We start from the raw sequence: 23,115 nt of genomic DNA, 5'->3' as shown, positions 1-23,115 counted from the left end.
AAGACTACCTTTCCCAGCTTCCCTTGAGCCCAAGTCTGGTTGGTGAGACTTCCTGGAAAGTCCCTTAAAAGAAAAAGGATGGGTCCTTCTTTCCACTTTTGCTCCTTCTACTGGGAATGCTAATGCAATGACTTGGTCAGCAGCCGTTTTGGACTAGGAGTTTAAGGATGCAACCAAGTCTAGGACAGTGGAAGAAAAAGATAGGACCCTGAGCTCTTTATGGCGATGGATCCATCCTATTAACCGTGAACTGCTGCCTTAGCACCTTAGGACTTCTTCTGCTGGTTGCGGGGTTAGGGGGTTCTCTCCTACTTTGTTTAAACCTCTGTGGTTAGGGCTCCACTACTCGTAGCCTGGCCTGATCCTGGCTGATCCATACAGCCAGCTAGAGAGGGATGTGAGGGCTTCTTAACAGGAAGATGTGGATTCTAGCTTTGACCCTCCTGTCCCTACAGGGGTGTGTGCACGTCCCTAGGTGAGTCAGTTACCACCTGGCCTCGTCTTCATTTGTAAAATGAGCTTCACGATCACTGCCCTGCCTATATACAGGGTGGTTGTCTAAACTGAGTGAGGTCAAGTATGTAAAAATGTTCTGTAAAACAGTCACAGATGGAAGGAGTTTGTACTGCCTGGGGTGGGGGTGCAGCTTGGTCCCTTGATTGGCCAGGTGTGGGCTCCATCAACCCAGCTGAGCCTGGACCTCCCTTGAGTGGTCATAGCCAGAGTCGGGAGGCATCTGGCTCTGTGTTCCTATTTACTTCTGGGCTCATCCCAGGGCCGGGCCATTTTCCAACATCCCACCTCCTAGAGTCGGGGGCGTGTGGGGGTAAGCACTCTGGCCTGTGGAAAGGGAGTGGCGACGTGGTTGTTAGTGCTGGTGAGGAACAAAGAGGACAAGAGGGTCCATCACCCAAGCTCTCGGAAGGAATCAGTGCCACCAACATCACAGAGTCTCCTCCAGGGATGTGTCCACGCACCCAGGGCCGCTGTGTCTTCACACCCACTGTTTATTTCATACAAGCGCTGACCTCCCAAAAGATTCCAGGCTATCCTCACCATCCCTTCTGGTCTACCCCACCAGGAGAAACTTTATTATCCTTATTTCCCTAACCTATTACAGATGGTCTGAAAAGAAATGCCAGTGAACAACATTTCCTTTGATCAAAGTATCTTAAGATGGCTGTGTCTACCCTTATTACAACCAAATGATAAAAAGCAGCAAGAGTTTTCCTAAAAGAGTGAAAAGGAAATGAGGTCAGCGACAGTAGGTCTAACTGTGGATGTGTTTCTGGAACCCCAGCCTGTACTGTAACAGTGGGGATTCTTGAGGCAGTGGCATGGCTTGGGCTAAGCATTTAAAGCCCTTAACTCTAGTTTACAAATGAGTTAACTGAGCCTCAGGGAAGTAAAGTAACTTGTCCAAAGTCTCCTAGTTAACAAGCTGGAAACTTGAGCTTCTACCGAGGTCCATCTGATTCCTGAAGCCCAGCGTGTTCCCATTCTCTTCTGCTGGGAGTTCCCACGCTGGGCATAAAGCAGCATTTCTTAATGACGAGTATGATGTTACATACCCCAACAGCACATTGACAGTGGCCCTCTGATCTCCAGTTACACCAATGTTCTCTTTCCCCTTCTTGTTTTCCTAATGACTGAACAAATCCTCGAAGGAATACAATCCCAATCTCACTTTATTCGATCATTTTGGCTTTCAAAGAAAAATAACTCTATCTCGTTCATTTGATAACTTAAAACCTTTTTTTTTTTTTTTCTCACTGCAAAATCATGTGTCTTGAAAAGGCGTCTCTTCTGGCTCGATTGTGTGCTGAAATACATTTCACTGTGGTGTCCAGTTGGAGGCAGTTCTTTTGTTGGTTGATGCCTGTCTGATGTCAGAGGAGCCTTATGCCTTGTGAATTGTGCGGTGAGAAAGAAAAGGTGGGCTTCATTAATCAAGCCAAGCATGCAGCTGGACACGTAGGCTTTAGAACCTGACTGATCCAAGTGTCTGCTCAAGGTTTCAGTTTCCCCATCTGTAAAATGGAGGGATTGTTATGAGAATGAATGAATGCTCATTGGTGGAGGGGCTGTGTGAATAATGACTCTTAACCGGGAACTCTGGATTTGAAACTCAGCTCCTCCACACTGGAGCAAGTTATGTATATTTCTGTGCTTCAGTTTACCCTTCTGAGAAATGGAGACAATGGCAATTCCTACATCGCTAGCTGTTGTGAGGATGAAATGAGGTAAGTCTGTGTAGCTCTTAGTGCTTGTCAATACAGAACCCTAGACGGGTGTGAGAAAAATGTGATGTGGGGACATTCAACATCTCCACACTCAGGCCCCTGACACTGAAGTCACCAAGCAGGTCTGAGTCCTATTACTTGTCCTCAAGGCGGGGGAAAAAAAGGGGGGGGGGGCGGAAACAAAGGAAGATTTGACACAGAAGAGGAGAAAGTCATGTGACCACCAAAGCTGAGTGTGGAGTGACGTAGCCACAAGTCAAGGAACGCTGGCAGCCATCAGCAGCTGAAAGAGGCAAGAAATGTATTCTCCCCGGAGCCTGTGGACGGATGGTGGCCTTGCTGACAACTCGGTGTTGACTCAGTGGAACTGATTTCAGACATCAGGCCTCTAGAACGGGGAGAGAATAAGTTTTTGTTTGTTTAATCTAACAAGTGTGTAGTCATTTGTTACAGCTGTCACAAGAAACTCATACAGCACAGTAGGCTATAAAGTTGGAGGTGCAGCTGAGACTGTCTGGTTCCAAGTGACTGGCAGTGCTGGGTGAAATTCATCCCCAGATAAAATGCGTGAAAACAATGCTGTGGGAGTCCACCACTTAGTTGCTGAAAATCACTGAACATCTTTTTTGACAGAATGTTTCTGCATAATCCAAAGACTTTCAGGAAGGGAGTAGGGCAGGGCAACAAGCAAATATTCAAGTTTGGGGCTGCTGCTGATGGTAGTTATAAGGATTAGTGGTGGCATTTTTCACTTTTATATTGGCTACAGAGGTTTCTGGAGAAGGAAATGGCAACCCACTCCAGTGTTCTTGCCTGGAGAATCCCAGGGACAGAGGAGCCTGGTGCGCTGCTGTCTGTGGGGTCGCACAGAGTCGGACATGACTGAAGCGACTTAGCAGTAGCAGCAGAAACCTAGTCTCACCACCTGACGTCTAGGCAAGTCTGCTGGGTGCTGGGTAGCAATTTTCAGATGTTTTCAACATACCCTAGCATAATCACTTCAATTGTAAAATTAATGCTTGAACATACATAAACAAGAGTGAGTTTTGTGATATGTTTAATAGGAGGCAGGTGTTTTTCTATAAAAGTGAAAAATGCCACTACTAATACTTACAACTACCATCAACAGCAGCTCCAAACTTGAATAGGATGCTGTTGTATCAACCACAGGTGGCTCAGCAACCAGGGTCCAAAGACACAAATGCATGACACTCTAATGACCTCCTTTTGGGATTCTGCAGATGGTGATGCAGCCATGAAATTAAAAGACACTTACTCCTTGGAAGGAAACTTATGACCAACTTAGACAGGATATTCAAAAGCAGAGACATTACTTTGCCAACAAAGGTCTGTCTAGACAAGGCTATGGTTTTTCTAGTAGTCATGTATGGATGTGAGAGTTGGACTATAAAGAAAGCTGAGAGCCAAAGAATTGATACTTTTGAACGGTGGTGTTGGAGAAGACTCTTGAGAGTCCCTTGGACTGCAAGGAGATCCAACCAGTCCATCCTAGAGGAAATCAGTGCTGAATATTCATTGGAAGGACTGATCTGAAGTTGAAACTCCAATCCTTTGGCCACCTGATGCAAAGAACTGACTCACTGGAAAAGACCCTGATGCTGGGAAAGATTGAAGGCAGGAGGAGAAGAGGAGGACAGAGGATGAAATGGTTGGATGGCATCACCAACTCAATGGACATGAGTTTGAGTAAATTCATGCAGTCCATGGGGTGGCAAAGAGTTGGACATGACTGAGCAACTGAACTGAACTGTTGGGACTCTTGCAGTTGGAATAGGAGATGAATTGGATAAGTAGGTGCCGTAGACACTCACCTGTTTGCCCACCAAGTCCTACTTGAACCAACTACTGTCATAGCTTCCCAGGTTCCTTATGGGGACCACCATGTTGCCTTGGAGGATGTGCATGGGATTTCACTTCCTTGGGTGTCTCTTGCTCAGCCCTCTGCCTCCTTGCTTTCAAGAAATGGAAGGAAAAAGCCAGTTCAGCCACCACCCAGACCACAGCTGTCGATGGCAAACTGCCTTCCCATGGATTACTCTGGTGGACTGAAACCAGTAGGCACACTAGTTAACTTCAACTTTCTGTGACCACACACTTGGTTCTCTTTTTCTCCCAGACCTAAATTTTGACCATACAACCTTTAGCTCTGTTCGCCTCAACTCACCACCAGGCTCCTTTGGACTGGGTTAACCTCAATCCTCCATGGACATAATAGCCCTCAAAGTGGCCTTGAGAAGAATGAGAGTCAAGATTACTAATTTACCAACAAGATTTAATGAAACCTCAGCAACCCATGAGCACTTTACCAAAGCCCGTAGGAACCTCCATTCTCACAGGATCCCTGTGAGGCCATTATTAGAGTGTCTTTGGCCACAGTGGTCCAGAATCAAGGCCAAAAGAAGCAGTAAAGATCACACCCACAGCACCATCCTACCACGGGTTGGAGGGATCACCACCCTTAAGAAAATTTAGCAAGATAGTAGTTTTCCCATCTTCGTACTTTGTTAGTTATTGTCCTCCATTTGCTAAGGTTTATCCTTTCAATTCCTTTGCTGATTAAATCACTGAAGAGTATATACTGGTAAGAATAGACACCATCCACAGACTGCAGACAAAACTCCTTTCTGTTATTGATGATGAACCATTTCAGAGAAGACCAGGCTGAGTCTAAAGGGTTCAGGTAATTGTAAGGAGAAGGCAGAGTGAGTAGTTTATGGCCATAGGACCTGGCTACCTCAGGACAACACGTGACACTTGTTAAGTTAACCACCGAGGGGACGTGGGCCTGGGCCTCAGTCTCTTTGCTCTCCTTCGGCCTTGTCTCGTCCTGCCGCCTTCTCTCTTTGACCACAACAGTGCACTTGCCATAGGCCTTCTTCACCACATCACAGAACTCGAAGAAGAGGTTGTCTTCCTGTTTGATGCATAACTCATCCCTTAGGAACATTCGATATTTCCACGGCACCCATCCTTGACTACCACCAGCATGCACAACACACCAGGTTGGAGTTGGCATGTAATAACCATCACTAAAATCTTCCCCAGTTACAAGACTCTCAGGGATATCAGTTTCCCCAAAATATACTGTTGTAAACCCATCGTATTGCAGTGTTCTCAGTGTTTGCAAATACTGGAGACATTGCTTCTTCTTGATGCTATTGAATAGATTTCTGGTAATGATGTTTCTCAAAAGAGGTTTTGCAAAGTGAGGCATGGGAGGTCTTCAAGTGTTTTTCAAAACTTGCTTGTCTCCCTCTAGCCAGAATAGGATGATGACCTCATAAAGGGCTTTCTTACAGCTGAGCTGGTCCCATGGATACACTTTGGATTTTAAAGCATCATGGAACACACTGAGAACAATTCCTGTCTGGCTTCTATGATACAGGAATGGGAACCACATCTGCAGTAGGTCTGGAGAGAGACTCACAGTTGTGTTAGTTTGCTAAGGTTGCATAACAAAATAGCTGAAATTAACTTTTTTGCAGTTCTGAAGGCTGGAAGTTCAAGATCAAGGTAGCAGCAGGTCTGGTTTCACCTGAGACCTTTCTACTTGGCTTGCACATGGCCACCTCCTTGTTGTGTTCTTATTTGGACTTTCCACCTGTCTCTGCCCTAATCTCCTCTCCTTATAAGGTCACCAGTTCTTTGGGATTAGGGTCCATCCCTTGAACCTCATTTTACCTTAATCACCTCTTTAAAGACCCTATCTCCAAATATAGTCACATTCTGAGGTGTTGGGAGTCAGGGCTTCAACAAGAGGTTTGGGGGAGACACAGTTCAGTCCCTGACAGCAACCTGTTAACAGTGATGAGCCAAGTTCCTGACTCATTTCCATGTGGGTCGTGAGGGTCATATTTATATTTATTCGTTCATCCATTCTGAGCACCTACTATGTAGCAGGCATTGTGCCAGCTCCCAGTGGCACAGTCATGACACGTCTAGTGAGGCCTGAACATGCATATGGTTTCTGTCCATGTAAATAGCAGAGACATTACTTTGCCCACAAAGGTCCCTATAGTCAAAGCTATGGTTTTTCCAGTAGTCATGCATGGATGTGAGAGTTGAACTAAAAAGAAAGCTGAGCGCCGAAGCATTGATGCTTTTGAACTGTGGTGTTGGAGAAGACTCTTGAGAGTCCCTTGGATTGCAAGGAGATCAAGCCAGTCAATCCTAAAGGAAATCAACCCTGAATATTCATTGGAAGGACTGATGCTAAGCTGAAACTCCAATACTCTGGCCCCCTGATGCAAAGAGCTGACTCATTGGAAAAGACCCTGATGCTGTGAAAGATTGAGGACAGGAGGAGGAGACAATAGAGGATGAGATGGTTAGATGGCATCACCGACTCAAAGGACATGAATCTGAGCAATCTCCAGGAAATAGTGAAGGACAGGGAGGCTTGGAGGGCTGCAATCCATGGGGCTGCAGAGTCAGACACGACTTAGTGACAGAACAGTGATTAATTATCTTCTCCTGGTGGGCTGCAGTCTATGGGGTCGCACAGAGTTGGACACGACTGACGTGACTTAGCAGCAGCAGTGGCAGAAGAGAGTATCAGACAGAAGTTAAACCCCCAACGGTTTACAGAAAACCCATGGGCATGGTCAGTGGTTTATTCCCATGCTTAGGTCATCTGCTACCCAATTTTTCAAGATGGCAAGATGTTCCACAATTTCTAAAACTGAGGTTTAAACCCCAAAGTCTAGGCAATCACCTGTTTAAAATAAACCTGAACTAGGTAGGCATAGATTCTCCATGAAATGTCAGGGGAAAGTCTCCCTCTGATTATTGTGGGATTTGTAGCTTATAGAGTCAAAATCTCCCATATTTAAAACTTTGTGTGTGTGTTGAGTGTTCAGTCGCTCAGCCGTGTCTGACTCTTTGTGACCCCATGGACTGTTGCCTGCCAGACTCCACTGTCCATGGCAAGAATACTGGAGTGGGTTGTCATTTCCTTCTCCGACCCCAGGGATCAAACTCGTGTCTCCTGCATAGGTAGGTGGATTCTTTACCACTGAGCCACCTGGGAAGCCATTTAAAACTTTGATTCTCTATAAATTCTAAGTTGTGATAAGGAACATCCAGCACTCATAGCAAAATGTAAGAAAAATGTAACTCCTTTTATCCCTCATGCTTAAAAATCCAAGTTCCACCAATCTGGACCAGGGTGGCGTGGGGGTTGGGGTGGGTATCTACTAATAGGCACTCTTGCAAATTGCCCATGTGGCTGCCAGCAATGAGATCAAATATTCCACCGTACCTGTGGCTTTGGTTACTGTTTCCTCATTCCCCATCCTCTCCGGTATCTTGAGAGAAGTGAAGAAACGGGAACTTTTTAGTAGAGACCTCAATCTGTTAGATGCAAAGAAAAATACTTATGGGCCCCGCTATCTCAAATCTGAAAGTCTTTTTGGCATCCTGTCCTTCATCTCATGCCACCAAATCCCAACAAGCAAACTGGTGGGAAAAGGACAAAGCACACCCGGGCCCCTCTTTCTTCTTCCCAGAGGGATTCGGCAGCCTGACTTCTTCCTAGACTTGGTACCCACCCCAGCAGCCGGGTCTCACCCCAGCTCCTCCCTGCAAGGACCTCATAGGCTCAGCAGAGGTGCCAATGCTGCTGGAGGGGTGAACGGCCTCCCTCCACCCCAAGGACGCAAACATGAGAAAGGGCCACAGTGCTTGCAGGAGGAGCCAAAGAGGAGACAAGAAGTGGATGTGCCAGGGAGCAGATAAGCAGGATGGAGGGCTGGGAGACGGGGACCATCTACAGCCCAGTCCTCTACAGAGGGGCACCTCTAATGTGGCGCCCATGGCGAGGAAATGCTGGAAACGCAAAACTCCCTCCTCCTCTGACTACACAGAGGAGAGCTAGGGGGAGGGAGAGAGACAGGCACACATGTACTCGGGCTTATTCTACAAAGGTTATTTTATTTTAGCAAACAAAATACTGGTTCTTCTAAAAGCATATAAAAATTCACATCATTTTCAGGTAGGCTAGAGGCTGCGAGTTTGTCTTCTGACATATCGTTCAATGATTAAGACTTTCTTCTCAGCTGGAGTCCACTCGAGCTGACATTACACCACAAAATCTAGAAAGGAAGACCAAAGGGATGACGATGAACTGTCTGGCAGAATAACTGTGAATGTTTTACTTGCTCAGCATCTACATTTATGCTCAGCTACTTAAACTGAAACAGAAACTGCAGAAGCTTGTCTATTGATGAATCTATTTTTGGCATCACAATTTCTTTTCATCTAAAAATCCCTTCGGTGTAAAACACGGCTGTGGGCTAAGCGTCGATAAGCCCCCAGCCTGGGAGGGTAACCGGAGGGTAACCCCCTGGTCAGTGCTGGGCTGGGTGGGCAAGCAAGGCATCTCTGCTTCACATTGGGCTGCCATGGACATTTGGGGAAGGGAAGAAGTATCTGTGATATCACATCTAATCTCTGCTTCCTCTCTGCTGGATTAGAAATCCAGACAACATTTCAATGGAAATGCTGCCTTCTCTCACCTTTTTTAATTTCCAAGTACTCCCCGTTTCCCTGCTCTAGTGTGTGCTAGGTTGCTTCAGTGGTGCCTGACTCTTTGCGACCCCATGGACTGTAGCCCGCCAGGCTCCTCTGTTCAGGGGGATTCTCTAGGCAAGAACACTGGAGTGAGTTGCCATGCTCTCCTCCAGGGGATCTTCCTGACCCAGGGATCGAACCCATGATTCTGATGTCTCCTGCACTGGCAGGTGGGTTCTTTATCACTTGCACCACCTGGGAAGCAGCCCGCCGCCCTCCCACCCCCACCCCCACTCTGGTGCCTGCTCCTAAATTTCAGTCAATAAAAATGTTTTGTTTTGTTTTTTTTTTCCGGAAGGCAAGGTTTAATAACAATAACTTCCTTTGCCTGTAACGTTTACAGCTCGCCAAGGCCCAGGGAGCAGTGGGCGATGAGAGCACCGTCCCCTATCCTGGGGGGAGGACCAGGAGCCCAGTGTTTCCCACAGCTCCATCCTGAGATTAGGACACCGTGCAGCCAGGGGTGAGGCCCTGCGGTTGGATGTCCAACCTGGGTTCAATTCTGCTTATCTGTCCTTGACCGTGTTCAGTCTGAATGAACCACACAGGGCTGCCAGGAGTGGTCAGTAACATGGCTGTCTATGAAATGCTTAGGAAAATGCTAGCACAGAACAGTCATTCAAGACATATTGCAATTATTATTAATGACAAATCTATGAGTCCTGTAAAGGAAATCATCTCTACAGAAGCCTATCTCAGGGTTAACAGGGCTTTTGGAGGTCACCAAACCCAGCTGTTGAGAAGACAGTGGAAGAATCACCTGAGAGGTTTTCGAAAGAACAGGTGCCCAGATCTAGCCACAGATGTAATGGAGCCGCTCTGAGGCTGGACCTGGGAATCTGCCTTGTAACAAAGAACCGAGGCAAGTCCTGATCATCAATCAACTTTGGAAACCACTGGTCTAGGATTCCCTGCTACCATACGTGAGTCCTCTCATTTTTTAGAGAAAAGCACAGACCTCAACTTGAGACGCGATGAAACTGGCTGAGCACAGGAGAATGAGGGAACCTGTTGACTGTCATTAGTCCAACCTGTAAGCTGGAGGGGTGAATAACTTCCTCCTGGTGCCTTAAAAACAAACACGTTCTGGGCAGCCCCTGTGCTACGGGACAGCTCCCAGATGGCTCAGTGGTAAAGAATCTGCCTGCCGAGGCAGGAGACCTGGGTTTCATCCTTGGGTCTGGAAGATCCCCTGGAGTAGGAAATAGCAACCCACTCCAGGATTCTTGCCTAGAGAATCCCAGAGACAGAGAAGCCTGGTGGGGGTCACCAAGAGTTGGACACTGAGTGTGCACATGCACACACACACACAGATGAGCTCTGAGACAGGCACCAGACTACAGCAATGAGGAAGATTTTGTGCTGGCGGAGCGGTCATAAGGAAGGCGTTCTGGGCCAGGGGACTAACCAGCAAAGGCCAAGAGAATCTACCGTGGTCAAGGTGGTCTGCAGGAGCGTGGGGAGAGGCAGCAGCGGGGGACATGTGACCTGGGTGAGGACGGATGGAGGAGGACTTCACGCCAAATCTAGGATTGGGACTCCATCGTGAGGTCAGCAGGCTTTCTTAATCTTAGGGACAGGTAGGGGTCTTACGTGACCTGCGACCCCACATCCTCCCCATCGCTGTCTGCAATGTTAGGTCCAATTTAGGTGTTTCTAGCATGTGACCTTCTCTAAAGAGGTCCACAACTTTCCCGAAAGTACCAAGAGTTCTGTGACCCAGACCCTGTCAAACGCCTCTGCTCCTGTGAAGGGAGAGCTGCTGCAGGCTCGGAGCAGAGAGAGGACTTGTCCATCCCCCGGGGCGCCGAGCAGACAGCGCTCAAAGGTAAGGTCCGGCACTTGGGCCTGACACAGAGCTGCTCAACCTCCTGGGGCAGGTGGGGCCCTGCGCCCTCCCAGAGCCTCAGGCTGGAGAAAGGTGGAGTTCTCATCACATCCAGGGGCAGGCCCGCCCTAACCCACTGTGTAGTCTGCAAAGCCCATACCTTTCACTCCCCTTTAGCTCTCCTTCTTCTCCGCCTGCTTCCTCTTCTCAGCTTCCACCTTTTGCTGCTTTGCTTCCAATCGTTTTCTCTGGTAGACTTTGACTCCAGCAAACGCCAGGCAGAGGATTAGTGTTTTCGCTGCCAAGATATACAGCAGCAAGGGGAAGTGTTCAAGCACCTTAAAGAAGAAAGAAAACTCGTGGAGACATTCGATCATGGATAAGGAATTTTCTTTCACGTCCCTTCACTCAGCACACATCTCCTGTGCACCTTGTTAAGCACTGGGCACTAGGCTGGGTGGGGAGCCTCCCGGACACAGGAGAGATGAGGGCCCGGTTCCAGGTTGCGGGCAGCCTGGTTTCAGGTGCCCTTCACCACCCTCTGGCTGCTGGCTTCACAGATGCCATGGCTGTGCTCTCTCACAACCTGCCCATGCACTTTGCCCCTCACCCCCTGAGCCTGAGGCTGCAGTGAGCAGCTGGAGCCAGAGGACTGGGCACAGCCCCGCTCGGCCCACTCAATGACCCACGCACAGCACATACGACCCGCAATGGTCACTTGACTTTCCCTAGCTTCTGCCTCTTCACCTGCAAAGGGAGGCTGGACCAAATCTTCCTTCTGAATCTCCACCCTTATGGGATGCTATGATTGGCTCTTGGTTCCAGCTACGCGTTAGCACTGGTATTTGAAGGTAAAATAAATATACAAGTAAAATACAGTAAAACTTTACTGTAAAATAAAGTAAAACTTAAAACGTTAAAGCTTAGCTACTTAATTCACTGTTCTGTAATTCTTTTGTTGGAGGGAAGTTTTAACCCACTGGCTAAAATGAGAACTGGGGAATAACTAGGGGATTGGAATTACTCACTTTTTGCATGAGCAGGCTTTATTACGAAATTCTATATATCACAAGTATCTCAAGGCAAATAGTATACTAGTTTGGGAAACACGATTAGTAGGACCTGAATAATAATTATGAGCTTTTTGTGTGTAACTAAAAATTTGTTCCCAGATAAAGTGAATAGCTATGCCTTCATTGAGAGATCACTATTCCGGAGGACCAAGTAGGATTTAGTCCACTGAACTCCTTAGGTGAGATGCCAACCATCACTTAACTATATGCAGCAGTGGGACAAGGAGACTCTTCCATGGAGACTGCATCTGTCCCTCCCTCTGATGGTTTAACTAAAGCTGATCTGAAACGGGTTAATGAAAACTTCAGCTGAGAACAGTCCGCTCCAGATGTGGAGGGCTGTGGAAGGATCTGAACAAGGATTGGGTCTACACCTCGTTCTACAAAGGAGGAGAGTAAAGCTCAGGGCTGGTGGCAAGCCCCCACATCACATGGCTAATTCAGGAGGAGCGAGAGTTAGAACCGAACACTCTGACACCTATGCCAGCCGTCTTCCCACTGACTCTTGATTTCAATGAAGTGGAATTAACTGACATTAATAAATTATGTCCCAAGAGCACTCTGAGTAACTAGATAATAGTTTTCAACCACAGAATTGGGTTAAACAGTAAAGAATAAGCATAACCTATACACTTCAGAAAGCTCAGTCTGGCAAACAGTATAAAAGACTAAAAAGGTTACAGAAGGAAAAACCTTTTACCCTGATGAATACAAGCTGTTTACAACACTGACTTGGTGTCTAGGCCCTTCCTGCCTCAGACCTATGGCTAATCTCCCTGACTTCCCCCAACCACCCTCCAACTCATCTAATTCATCTACTTTCTTGAAGGGTCACAGCTTAGAGGTGAGGCTTGGCTCTACATTCATAAGCCAGCTAAGAAAGAAAAGATGCTAACTTTTACCTCCCTGGAGACAAAAATCACCAGTTTGGAGATATAAACTTCATTTTACGTTCACTGGGACTTTTCCAGGCTGAGCCCTAGTTAGCCCTAGACGCTGGCAAGTCACTCCCTCCCAATTCTCTCCATCCCTATGGATGAGCCCCTGGAGTCCTGTCATAATCAGACCCCTATCACAGCCCACAGTTCATGCCTGAGTGCTGAGTCGCTTCAGTCGTGTCCAACTCTTTGCGACCCCAGGGACTGTAGCCTCCCAGGCTCCTCTGGTCGTGGGATTCTCCAGGCAAGAATCCTGGAGTGGGCTGCCATGCCCTCCTCCAGGAGAATCTTCCAGACCCAGGGATCGAACCTGCATCTCTTGGGTCTCCTGCACTGGCAGGCAGGTTCTTGACCACTAGCGCCACCCGGGAAAGCCCAGCTCACTGTTCTCTAAGATCTACACCCAAAACTAAGCTCTAGCAGTGAAAGGATGTACATGGAAATCAGAAGCTAGAAACCCACTGAAATGGAAGCATGTCAACAAACAAACCCAGGGAAGTGCTTTCGGTATTTACTTTCTTTTTAAAGGCTGTGGGGAGGAGGCGGAAGTTTGGGACTGAGAGTGGGCAATGCAGTGGGAGTCAAGGACAGCACACAGGCTAAAACGGAACTGTCAGGGCCACTGTTCCTGCAACTCTTTCAGGCAGGTGTGCTAGATTTTTCAGTTCAGTTCAGTTCAGTTCAGTCACTCAGCCGTGCCTGACTCTTTGCAACCCCATGAATCGCAGCACGCCAGGCCTCCCTGTCCATCATCAACTCCCGGAGTTCACCCAAACTCATGTCCATTGAGTCAGTGATGCCATCCAACCATCTCATCCTTTGTCATCCCCTTCTCCCCCTGCCCTCAATCTTTCCCAGCATCAGGGTCTTTTCCAATGAGTCAACTCTTCACATCAGGTGGCCAGAGTATTGGAGTTTCAGCTTCAGCATCAGTCCTTCCAATGAATATTCAAGATTGATTCCCTTTAGGATGGACTGGTTGGATCTGCTTGCTGTCCAAGGGACTCTCAAGAGTCTTCTCCAACACCATAGTTCAAAAGCATCAATTCTTCGGCTCTCAGCTTTCTTTATAGTTCAACTCTCACATCCATACAGTACCACTGGAAAAACCATAGCCTTGACTAGACGGACCTTTGTTGACAAAGTAATGTCTCTGCTTTTTAATATGCTGTCTAGGTTAGTCATAACTTTCCTTGCAAGGAGTAAGCGTCTTTTAATTTCATGGCTGCAAGCACCATCTGCCATGATTTTGGAGCCCAGAAAAATAAAGTCAGCCACTGTTTCCCCATCTGTTTGCCATAAAGTGATGGGACCAGGTGCCATGATCTTAGTTTTTAGTCGTATGAAATATCTTCCTTTGATTTCCCTTCTAACAAAACCCTCAGATTAACTCCCAAACCTTCAGGGAAGTGAATCAAGAAAACATAGTTGGGTGGTCTAGCTCTGTATCAGTTTTTTAAATAAACGCCGATACTCGTGTAATGAGAATGACTGCCTTTTAAAATTTATTCTTGGCCACGCCCTGCGGCATATGGAATCTTAGGTCCCTGACCAGCGATCAAACCCCTGCCCCATGTTGGGAGCTCAGAGTCTTAACCACCAGACTGCCAGGGAAGTCCCACGAATGACTGACATTTTCAATACCCCCAGCTGCTGAGGTACTAAGGCACTGGGTGCTTGTTGTCGCTGACCACTGCTCATGGCCACAGGCTGATGGAGGTAGACAGGGAAGCACAGGATGTCTTGGGGGTCCCACAGTCCTTTAATCTCCTGCAGGGGACGCGGGGGGGGGTCACTGTAGTTTGGGCAGAAGGCCATTCCTTTCAGACACTACCTGGAAGGGCTCCCTGGTAGCCCTGGAGCTGTGTGTCTGCCCGAAGGTCACAAAGGTACAGGCAGTTTTTGTACAGTTTTCTGTACAAAACTGTGTTCCTGACACAGGAAAGGACTCCTTCTGTGACAAGTCAGGTTGGCCTGGGCAGTCAAGTGGGTTGCTGTCACTCCACAACTAAAAAGAAAGCTTTCTCTGTGCAGTGGCTCACCGGGATACATCAGCGCCACCCAGGAACTCATTCACCCCCAGGCCAACGCGATCAAACTCCAGTGGGTGGGACCACAATTCACATTCTAACTTGTCGAGGTGGTTTTGAGACGCGCTCTGGCCTCGGAGCACCAAGCACACACGCTGGCCCTTGCTGATGCGGCCTCTGTACCAGCTGCTGCCCCGTCACCAACTACTCACTTCAGCCTCTGCCCACGCTGCAAACCCTTCACTACATCTCAGCCCGTGCTGCACCTGGCCCCCACTGCCCCACGTGCTCTCATCCCCATCTTTCCTTCCTGGCCTTTCAATGGGCAGCTCTGAAACACCCCACACGTGCGACGCGTGCGTTCCTACATCTCTAAGCCCTCAGAGAGTCTTCACTCCACCTCCTGAACCTTGGCCAGGCTCCTCCTAGAGAAGAGTCCCCAGAGCCCCACTGTGCGGCCCCTAGGCCCCATGGGGCTGGGGAAGGAGGGGGTCCAAAGCTGAGCACTGAAGAATTGATGCTTTTGAACTATGGTGTTGGAGAAGACTCTTGAGAGTCCCTTGGACTGCAAGCAGATCCAACCAGTCCATCCTAAAGGCAATCAGTCCTAGGTATTCATTGGAAGGACTGATGCTGAAGCTGAAACTCCAATACTTTGGCCACCTGATGAGAAGAACTAACTCATTGGAAAAGACCCTGATGCTGGAAAAGACTGAAGAGAGGAGAAGGGGATGACAGAGGGTGAGAGGTTGGATGGCATCACCAACTCAATGGACATGACTTTGAGTAACTCTGGGAGTTGGTGATGGACAGGGAGGCCTGGCGTGCTTCAGTCCATGGGGTCACAAAGAGTCAGACACGACTGAGCGACTGAACTGAACTGTAGTCTCCTGACTCCCTGATCCTGCTTCCAGATCTTTCCATTTCCTGTGACGAACGCCAGTGGCTGTTCTGAATCAGAAAATGCTTATGATAACTGAAAAAAGACATATAAGGAGATCCTAAGTTTGGAGACATACACATGACACACATATATACGAAAAACATGGGGAGAAAATACACCAAAATTGTTAATATTAATAGCAGCCAACTCTGGATACTGAAAAGATATATGATTTTGACTTGATCTGATTCTTTTCAAAGCATCTATTTTCATGACTGCCCTAGTGGCCACCCTGCACCTACCCCACGCCACTTCCTTGAAGGACATAACGTGACACCCCCCTGTCCCTATAAGACCCGCTGACTGTGGCCCACAGCCTTCTGCAGGCTTGCAGCTCACAGGACACTCTTTGGTTGCCCTTGAACTTCTGCTTCCACCAGCTGTACTGAAGGTTTTACAGGGGTCAGCTGTGTTTGTGCCAGTCAGTATATTTAAGTAGCACTTGATGTCATAATGGATAATCTATTTAAACATGGCACTCATGAAATATGACCACAGAAAAGAAAGGCTATTTCCATGAAAACTAAGGTGTCTGTTTTGAAAGAATCAATTTGAATTAAAAAAAAAAGAATACTGTTGGCAACACAAATGGGAAAGATTAAGGAAGAGTGTAAATATCAGGAAGGATTTTGTATGTTGATTGTTTCTTAAAATCTTTTTCATCCACTTTAAAGAAACCAAAATGTGAGATTATAAGTGAAACTTCGAAGGGGTGGTTTTTGCGAGCAAGGTGAGGCACGTCTGAGGGCAGTCAACGTCCTCCCAAAGAAAAGGCCTTCCTCCAAAAGTCTGGTGAAAAAAAATGTACATTTATGTGTTCACTTAAAGTATTATATATCATGATTCCTGCATTTTCTTCTTTTGTTTTTTTCTTAGTCCACTTATCTCTACAAAACTATTCTGAATTTTTACAATCAGGAGAAAGACAACCCACAGGCCATAAATGTTTGATGATATTCTTACCTTCCAGTTCATGCTGGAACAACTGGGGCTCCACTCCTAGTCGTGTGGGCCACGCAGACAAGGAGAGGGAACCCGGTTGGGGCAGATCCCACTGTTCTGATGGGGAAGAGAAGAAACAGGTCAATTTGAGTTTTCTAGACAGACCACCTTAGGAAGACTTTTCTCTGATGGGGAGAGAGGGCCCACGAGCCAAGACAGCAAGCTCTGCAGAGGAGGGTTAGTCCTCCCCAATGAGCGAGACAGCCTCGGCTCTTGCCGAGCAGAACGATCTCCTTGGCTGCTCTTGACCCGGGAAGGGAGCACAGCCAAGCAGAGGTGTTGGCCCCGCTCCCAAGGGAAAGCGTGCGCCCACTCCATTCATCTGTGGACAAAGGTGCCCAGGCCCTAATCTGACCCTCTTCCCACCTCCTGCCCTGAACAAGAGCTGGTCTGTGGGTAGGGGTATCATTTTATGTCTCGGGTCCTGTGAGTATTAATTAAAGGAATACTGTTTTGCTGTAGTATTCATTTATTGATTTATTTATAAATTTGGCTGCATCAGGTTTTAGATGTGGCATATGGGATCTTTTATTGTGGCTCTCAGGCTCAGCAATAGAGGTATGTGGGCTTAGCTGCCACATAGCGTGTGCAATCTTAGTTCCCTGGTGGGGACTGAACCCTGCATTGGAAGATGAATTCTTAACTGCTGAACACCAGGGAAGCCTCAAGGTAAAATTGGTTTTCAAAAATATCTGGTGGGAAGGGAATCAAGGATAGGGGGAAATGGTATTAAGAAAGTCATTCCAATCTTAAAATTCCCTCTAAAACGTCAGGGAGACAGAGGGGAAGGTGAAGCGGAAGAGACAAGGCAGGGACACGGCCAGGACACTGGATTGCTTTGAGGCCTCCCACGTCACTATTTTAGACCAGGACACATACCCTACGAGTCCGAAGACTTGAGCTCCAGATGGAGGGCCTACACATTCTGCTAAGTGACTGCCCTCTGGGGGCCTCCATCCCATCTGTAAATGAAGACAGGGAGTGTCAACTACACGGGCTCTGGGGGCCTCTACTTCTACCATTCGGAGACTTTCAGTGTTAGGAATCACAGCTTCACTTTACTGTACCCGGCCAGGCTAAAGTGCACTGCGTGCCAATAACTCAGCTCGTCTTCACGCCTGCCCCAAGAGGTGTAGTTTATCGTCTATACTCTGGAGTATGTGTGCGTGTATGTGTGCGCATGTGCACTGTCGTGTCCAACTCTGTGCAGCCCCACGGACTCCTCTGTCCACGGACTCTCCAGGCAAGAACACTGGAGTGGGTCGCCATGTCCTCCTCCAGGGGCCCTTCCCGACCCAGGGACTGAACCTGCACCTCTTAGGTCTCCTGAACTGGCAGGCGGGTTCTCACCACTAGTGCCAGTTCACGTGACAGCGGCACGTCCACACTCACAGGAAGCAATGGGATTGTCACTCATCCAGTCCGGCCCCTGAGTCTGATCCTAATGCAGACAGAGAGCTCCGCATTAAAAAGTCACGGGGATGCCTTTCTTTAAATGGACTTACAATTAGGATTAAGAAAAATTCACAGGCCTTTAGAATGGGGAAAAAGAGATAAACTTGAGACATGTTTTTTTGAAAACTTTCACTTACAAAAGCACCTAAACTTTACATCCAAGGTCATAGTATCTTGAATAAAAGCAAGCTGGCACAAGATAGCCAAGCTTTCCCCAGGACTTTTTCAAAGTCAGATAAACTCACGACAGGAATTTACACCATAAATCTGTTTAAATAAGATGACCATGATTGAAGGCACTCATGTGCTAAGGCACTCAGTGTCTGACTCTTTGCAACCCCATGGACTGTAGCCCACCAGTCTCCTCTGTCCATGGGATTCTCCAGGCAAGAACACTAGAATGGGTTGTCATGCCCTCCTCCAGGAGATTTTCCCAACCCAACTTTCAAACCCAGGTCTCCCACATTGCAGGTGGATTCTTTACCATCTAAGCCACCAGGGAAGCCCAAAGGTGCTCATTACCTTCATGTATAAAAGATTTGTCTATAAGGAGCAGTAGATCCTGACCCGCCCTGGAAAAATATGTTCCCAACAGGTTACAACCTGTTGCTGGAATTTTCACTTTGAACAATCTCTGATAATCTCAGGAATGAACCATGTTGTAAATTAAAATGTCTATGCTGGAAAAGATTGAAGGCGGGAGGAGAAGGGGACAACAGAGGATGAGATGGTTGGATGGCATCACTGACTCGATGGACATGAGTTTGAGCAAACTCCGGGAGGTGGTGACGGACAGGGAGGCCTGGCGTGCTGCAGTCCATGGGGTCACAAGGAGTCGGACATGAATGAGCGACTGAACTGAAGGTTGTATCAACTTTATTTTTCTCACCTCTATTTTTATTGAGTTGTCTACATATATAAGTAGACAGGTTTGGCTGTTTCCCACACATTTTCTGAGACCAAATGACTCACTTAGTGAAGTCAGTTAGATATTAATTAGCAAGGTCAAGGACCACAAAAAGGTCCAAAAAAACTTACAGGAGGAAGTAAAAAGAATGCCTGGTGGTCTGGCCCTCTGGCAATCATGTGCTAAGTTTACGAGTAGTATGACCTTGGATGAGTCACAGGGCCTCTCTAAACCTCAGCTCCCTACTCTATAAATTCTCCTTCAAAGACTAGGTTATAAAAACATTAAGTACCAGCCTCAGCATATGAAAAGCACTAAACAAATACCAACCATAACTGTTCTGATAAATGTCTTTCCAGTAACGGACATGGTAAGCTGAAGAACATAAGCAAGTGGTGGCCAGGGCAAATGACACAGCAGGGCATGGGATAAAGAACCGCACCGGATGACCAGAAGGACTGGAGCTCTGTGCTCTACGCCTGGCAGCACCAATGACAAGGAATCTGACCTGGGGGCAGTCCATTAGCCTCTCCAAGCCAAAGTGTTACCATTTTAAAAATCCAAAGAAGAAAACTGCAATTCTGAAATTCCTGTCACATTCTCTCTGACATCACAGCATCTAACTGTAAAAACATGACTGGCAGCTGCCTCATCGTTGTATCTAGAGTGACAAAATTCCATCTCTTCAGGAAAGAAAAACATTTAAAAGTCCATCTGCAAAGCAGTGAAAGGAGTGTGTTGAGGGTGGAGGAGAGGGCAAATTAATCAAACTCATTCCCACCCACTGCCTCCAAATGATAACTCTTCCCCAGTCAGTTCAGTTCAGTCGCTCAGTCGTGTCCGAGTCTTTGCGATCCCATGAATCGCAGCACGCCAGGCCTCCCTGTCCATCACCAACTCCTGGAGTTCACTCAGACTCAAGTCCATCGAGTTGGTGATGCCATCCAGCCATCTCATCCTCTATCGTCCCCTTCTCCTCCTGCCTCCAATCCCTTCCGGCATCAGAGTCTTTTCCAATAAGTCAACTCTTCGCATGAGGTGGCCAAAGTACTGGAGTTTCAGCTTTAGCATCATTCCTTCCAACGAACACCCAGCACTGAGCTCCTTCAGAATGGACTAGTTGGATCTCCTTGCAGTCCAAGGGACTCTCAAGAGTCTTCTCCAACACCACAATTCAAAAGCATCAGTTCTTCGGTGCTCAGCTTTCTTCACAGTCCAACTCTCACATGCATACATGACCACTAGAAAACCCACAGCCTTGACTAGATGGACCTTTGTTGGTAAAGTAACGTCTCTGCTTTTGAATATGCTATCTAGGTAGGTCATAACTTTTCTTCCAAGGAGTAAGTGTCTTTTAATTTCATGGCTGTAGTCACCATCTGCAGTGATTTGGGAGCCCAAAAAAATAAAGCCTGACACTGTTTTCACTGTTTCCCCATCTATTTCCCATGAAGTGATGGGACCAGATGGCATATCTTTGTTTTCTGAATGTTGAGATTTAAGCCAACTTTTTCATTCTCCTCTTTCACTTTCAAGAGACTTTTTAGTTCCTCTTCACTTTCTGCCATAAGGGTGGTGTCATCTGCATATCTGAGGTTATTGATATTTCTCCCGGCAATCTTGATTCCAGCTTGTGCTTCTTCCAGCCCAGCATTTCTCATGATGTACTCTGCATAGAAGTTAAACAAGCAGGGGGACACTATACAGCCTTGACATACTCCTTTTCCTATTTGGAACCAGTCTGTTGTTCCATGTCCAGTTCTAACTGTTGCTTCCTGACCTGCATACAGGTTTCTCAAGAGGCAGGTCAGGTGGTCTGGTATTCCCATCTCTTGCAGAATTTTCCACAGTTTATTGTGATCCACAAAGTCAAAGGCTTTGGCATAGTCAATAAAGGAGAATTAGATGTTTTTCTGGAATTCTCTTGCTTTATCAATGATCCAGCGGATGTTGGCAATTTGTTCTCTGGTTCTTCTGCCTTTTCTAAAACCAGCTGAACATCTGGAAGTTCACAGTTCAGGTATCGCTGAAGCCTGGCTTGGAGAATTTTGAGCATTACTTTACTAGCATGTGAGATGAGTGCAACTGTGTGGTAGTTTGAGCAATCTCCGGCATTGCCTTTCTTTGGGATTGGAATGAAAACTGACCTTTTCCAGTCCTGTGGCCACTGCTGAGTTTTCCAAATTTGCTAGCATATTGAGTGCAGCACTTTCACAGCATCATCTTTCAGGATTTGAAATAGCTCAACTGGAATTCCATCACCTCCACTAGCTAAATTACAGGTTGCAACTCAGCCATTTTTGCAGCTCCCTGCAGGACTTCAGCAAGTGAGAACAACTGAGAAAGCTAAAAATATCAGCAGGCTAGTGCTCTGCTGCCATATGTACACCGAATGCAATCTTAGCACCAGGAGGCAGCTGGTGTCTGAGGGCTAAACTACAAAAGCCAACCAGATGGGGACAGTTTTGAAAGACATAAAATCTACGAAGTGCAAGAAGTTTTAAACTTCCCCTGGAACTATCCAGTCTTAGCTTTAAACTCAAAGATAACAATGGCTTAGAAAGAGATGGCTCTATTTCCTTTACTGCAAAAATATCCTTATTTTTCCTTTGCTAGATTTCTCCTAAAGAAAACAGATTAGGCTAATTATAGCAATATGAACAAGGTATAGTCCACAATTTTATTCTTGCTCCACCTAACAGACCCAAGGGTCGGTCCTTCTCTTGATGTCTCACTCCAGCCATTCATTAGGCTGTGTCCTTAATCTGAACTTCCCGAAATTGCTCTCATTCCCAGCCTCTTTCTATCCCAACCCTTCACCCCATCATTTGAAGTAGCGATGAGTGCGTGGAAGAGGTGTGGCGCGGCGGGGGGTAGTTCCAGATGAAGTGGGTTTTATCAGTTGGGCTGACTTCTGAGCCCCACTCCGGGATCTGCTGGGGTTCCCAGGGCGAGGAACTGGGCCTCTGCCCCTCCGTGACTTGCAGGGCCAGGTAAAGGTCCTCTCCAACCTCCACACTAGGGTTGGGGGCAAAACCTGCCCCGCTCAGACCCGAGGATGAGGGCCAAGGGCGACCACCGCTTACCCCACCTACACAACAGGGCGTCTGGGACTTTCGCTCGCCCCCAAACCTCTCTAGCTTGGAACCACATCTGGGTCCCCCTCTTCGGCCTGCGTGCCAGCCTCCACATGCCTTCCCCCTCCCACCCCTCGCCACTGGATCCGTGCATTTTGGGGTGCCTGGACAAGCCGGCTGACGCTCCGCGGGGGTGGGCCGTGGTGGCTGACACCCCCGCGGTCCCGCGGGAGAGCGTCAAGGAGAGAAAGCGTGAACGCGATGCCTGGGCGCCCCCCAATGAGTAGCCGGATTTCGGGTCCGGATCCGGCGGACACCGACGCCGCCCACTTACAGCTCAAGGCCGCGGAGGATCCAGCTCCCGGACCGCGCTCAAACCACCACTCCCACAATGCCGCGGGGAAACTACACGTCCCGAAAAGCACCGCTCCGCGCGCCGGCGCAATGAGCCTGCGCCGCCATAGTGGGTAGGCGGCTCCGCGCCATGGTGGGTAGGCGGGGCCGCACACAAACCACGACTCCCACCATGCCGCGGGGAAACTGAAGTGAAGTAGCTCAGTCGTGTCCGACTCTTTGCGACCCCATGGACTGTAGCATACTACGCTCCTCCGTCCATGAGATTTTCCAGGCAAGAGTACTGGAGTGGGTTGCCATTTCCTTCTCCAGAGGATTTTCCTGACCCAAGGATCGAACCCAGGTCTCCCACACTGTAGGCAGACGCTATACCATCTGAGCCACCAGGGAAGTTCACGGGGAAACTACACATCCCGAAATGCACCGCTCCGCGCGCCGGTGCAGGGAGCCTGCGCCCCTGTGGCGGATAAGCGGCTCCGCCGGCGCAGTGGACCCGGGCTGGGAGACTGTTTCCCGCTTCTGGAATCCGCGCTATGAGCCCGGGCGGCCTTCGTGCGGCCGCAACATGGGTCACTGGACAGACTTGGCTGGGCCGGGGGCGAACTTCCGGGGCGTGGGCCAGGTGTTTTCGTCCACGCCGGAGGAGGGCGGGGGCAGGTTCTTGTTCTCCACTG

General features: G+C 48.0%; 2 protein-coding genes across 3 annotated transcripts; both read right to left on the bottom strand.

Annotated features, from left to right (window-relative positions):
- Positions 1-1,670: 1,670 nt before the first annotated feature.
- Positions 1,671-22,527, bottom strand: SMIM11A (small integral membrane protein 11A). Of its 2 annotated transcripts, none has more exons than XM_040228676.1 (4): positions 22,422-22,527; positions 16,610-16,705; positions 10,823-11,000; positions 1,671-2,030 (listed from the first exon to the last, which is right to left on the bottom strand). In XM_040228676.1, exons 2-3 carry the CDS (start codon positions 16,619-16,621, stop codon positions 10,836-10,838), a joined length of 177 nt encoding a protein of 58 aa, XP_040084610.1. In that variant the 5' UTR covers positions 16,622-16,705; positions 22,422-22,527; the 3' UTR covers positions 1,671-2,030; positions 10,823-10,835. The 2 variants fall into 2 exon arrangements, with proteins under 2 accessions (XP_040084610.1, XP_040084603.1); XM_040228669.1 differs by lacking the exon at positions 1,671-2,030 and adding an exon at positions 8,173-8,356.
- On the bottom strand, positions 4,067-5,618 carry FAM243A (family with sequence similarity 243 member A). Its single transcript, XM_040228657.1, has one exon. The coding sequence runs from the start codon at positions 5,476-5,478 to the stop codon at positions 4,723-4,725; it is 756 nt and encodes a 251-aa protein (XP_040084591.1). The 5' UTR covers positions 5,479-5,618; the 3' UTR covers positions 4,067-4,722.
- Positions 22,528-23,115: the final 588 nt, after the last annotated feature.

The sequence above is a fragment of the Oryx dammah genome, unplaced genomic scaffold (assembly GCF_014754425.2).
Source record: "Oryx dammah isolate SB20612 unplaced genomic scaffold, SCBI_Odam_1.1 HiC_scaffold_2, whole genome shotgun sequence".
NCBI classification, from domain to species: domain Eukaryota; kingdom Metazoa; phylum Chordata; class Mammalia; order Artiodactyla; family Bovidae; genus Oryx; species Oryx dammah.
The sequence above is the reverse complement of the archived record's forward strand: the minus strand, read 5'-3'. Positions and strand labels throughout refer to the sequence as shown.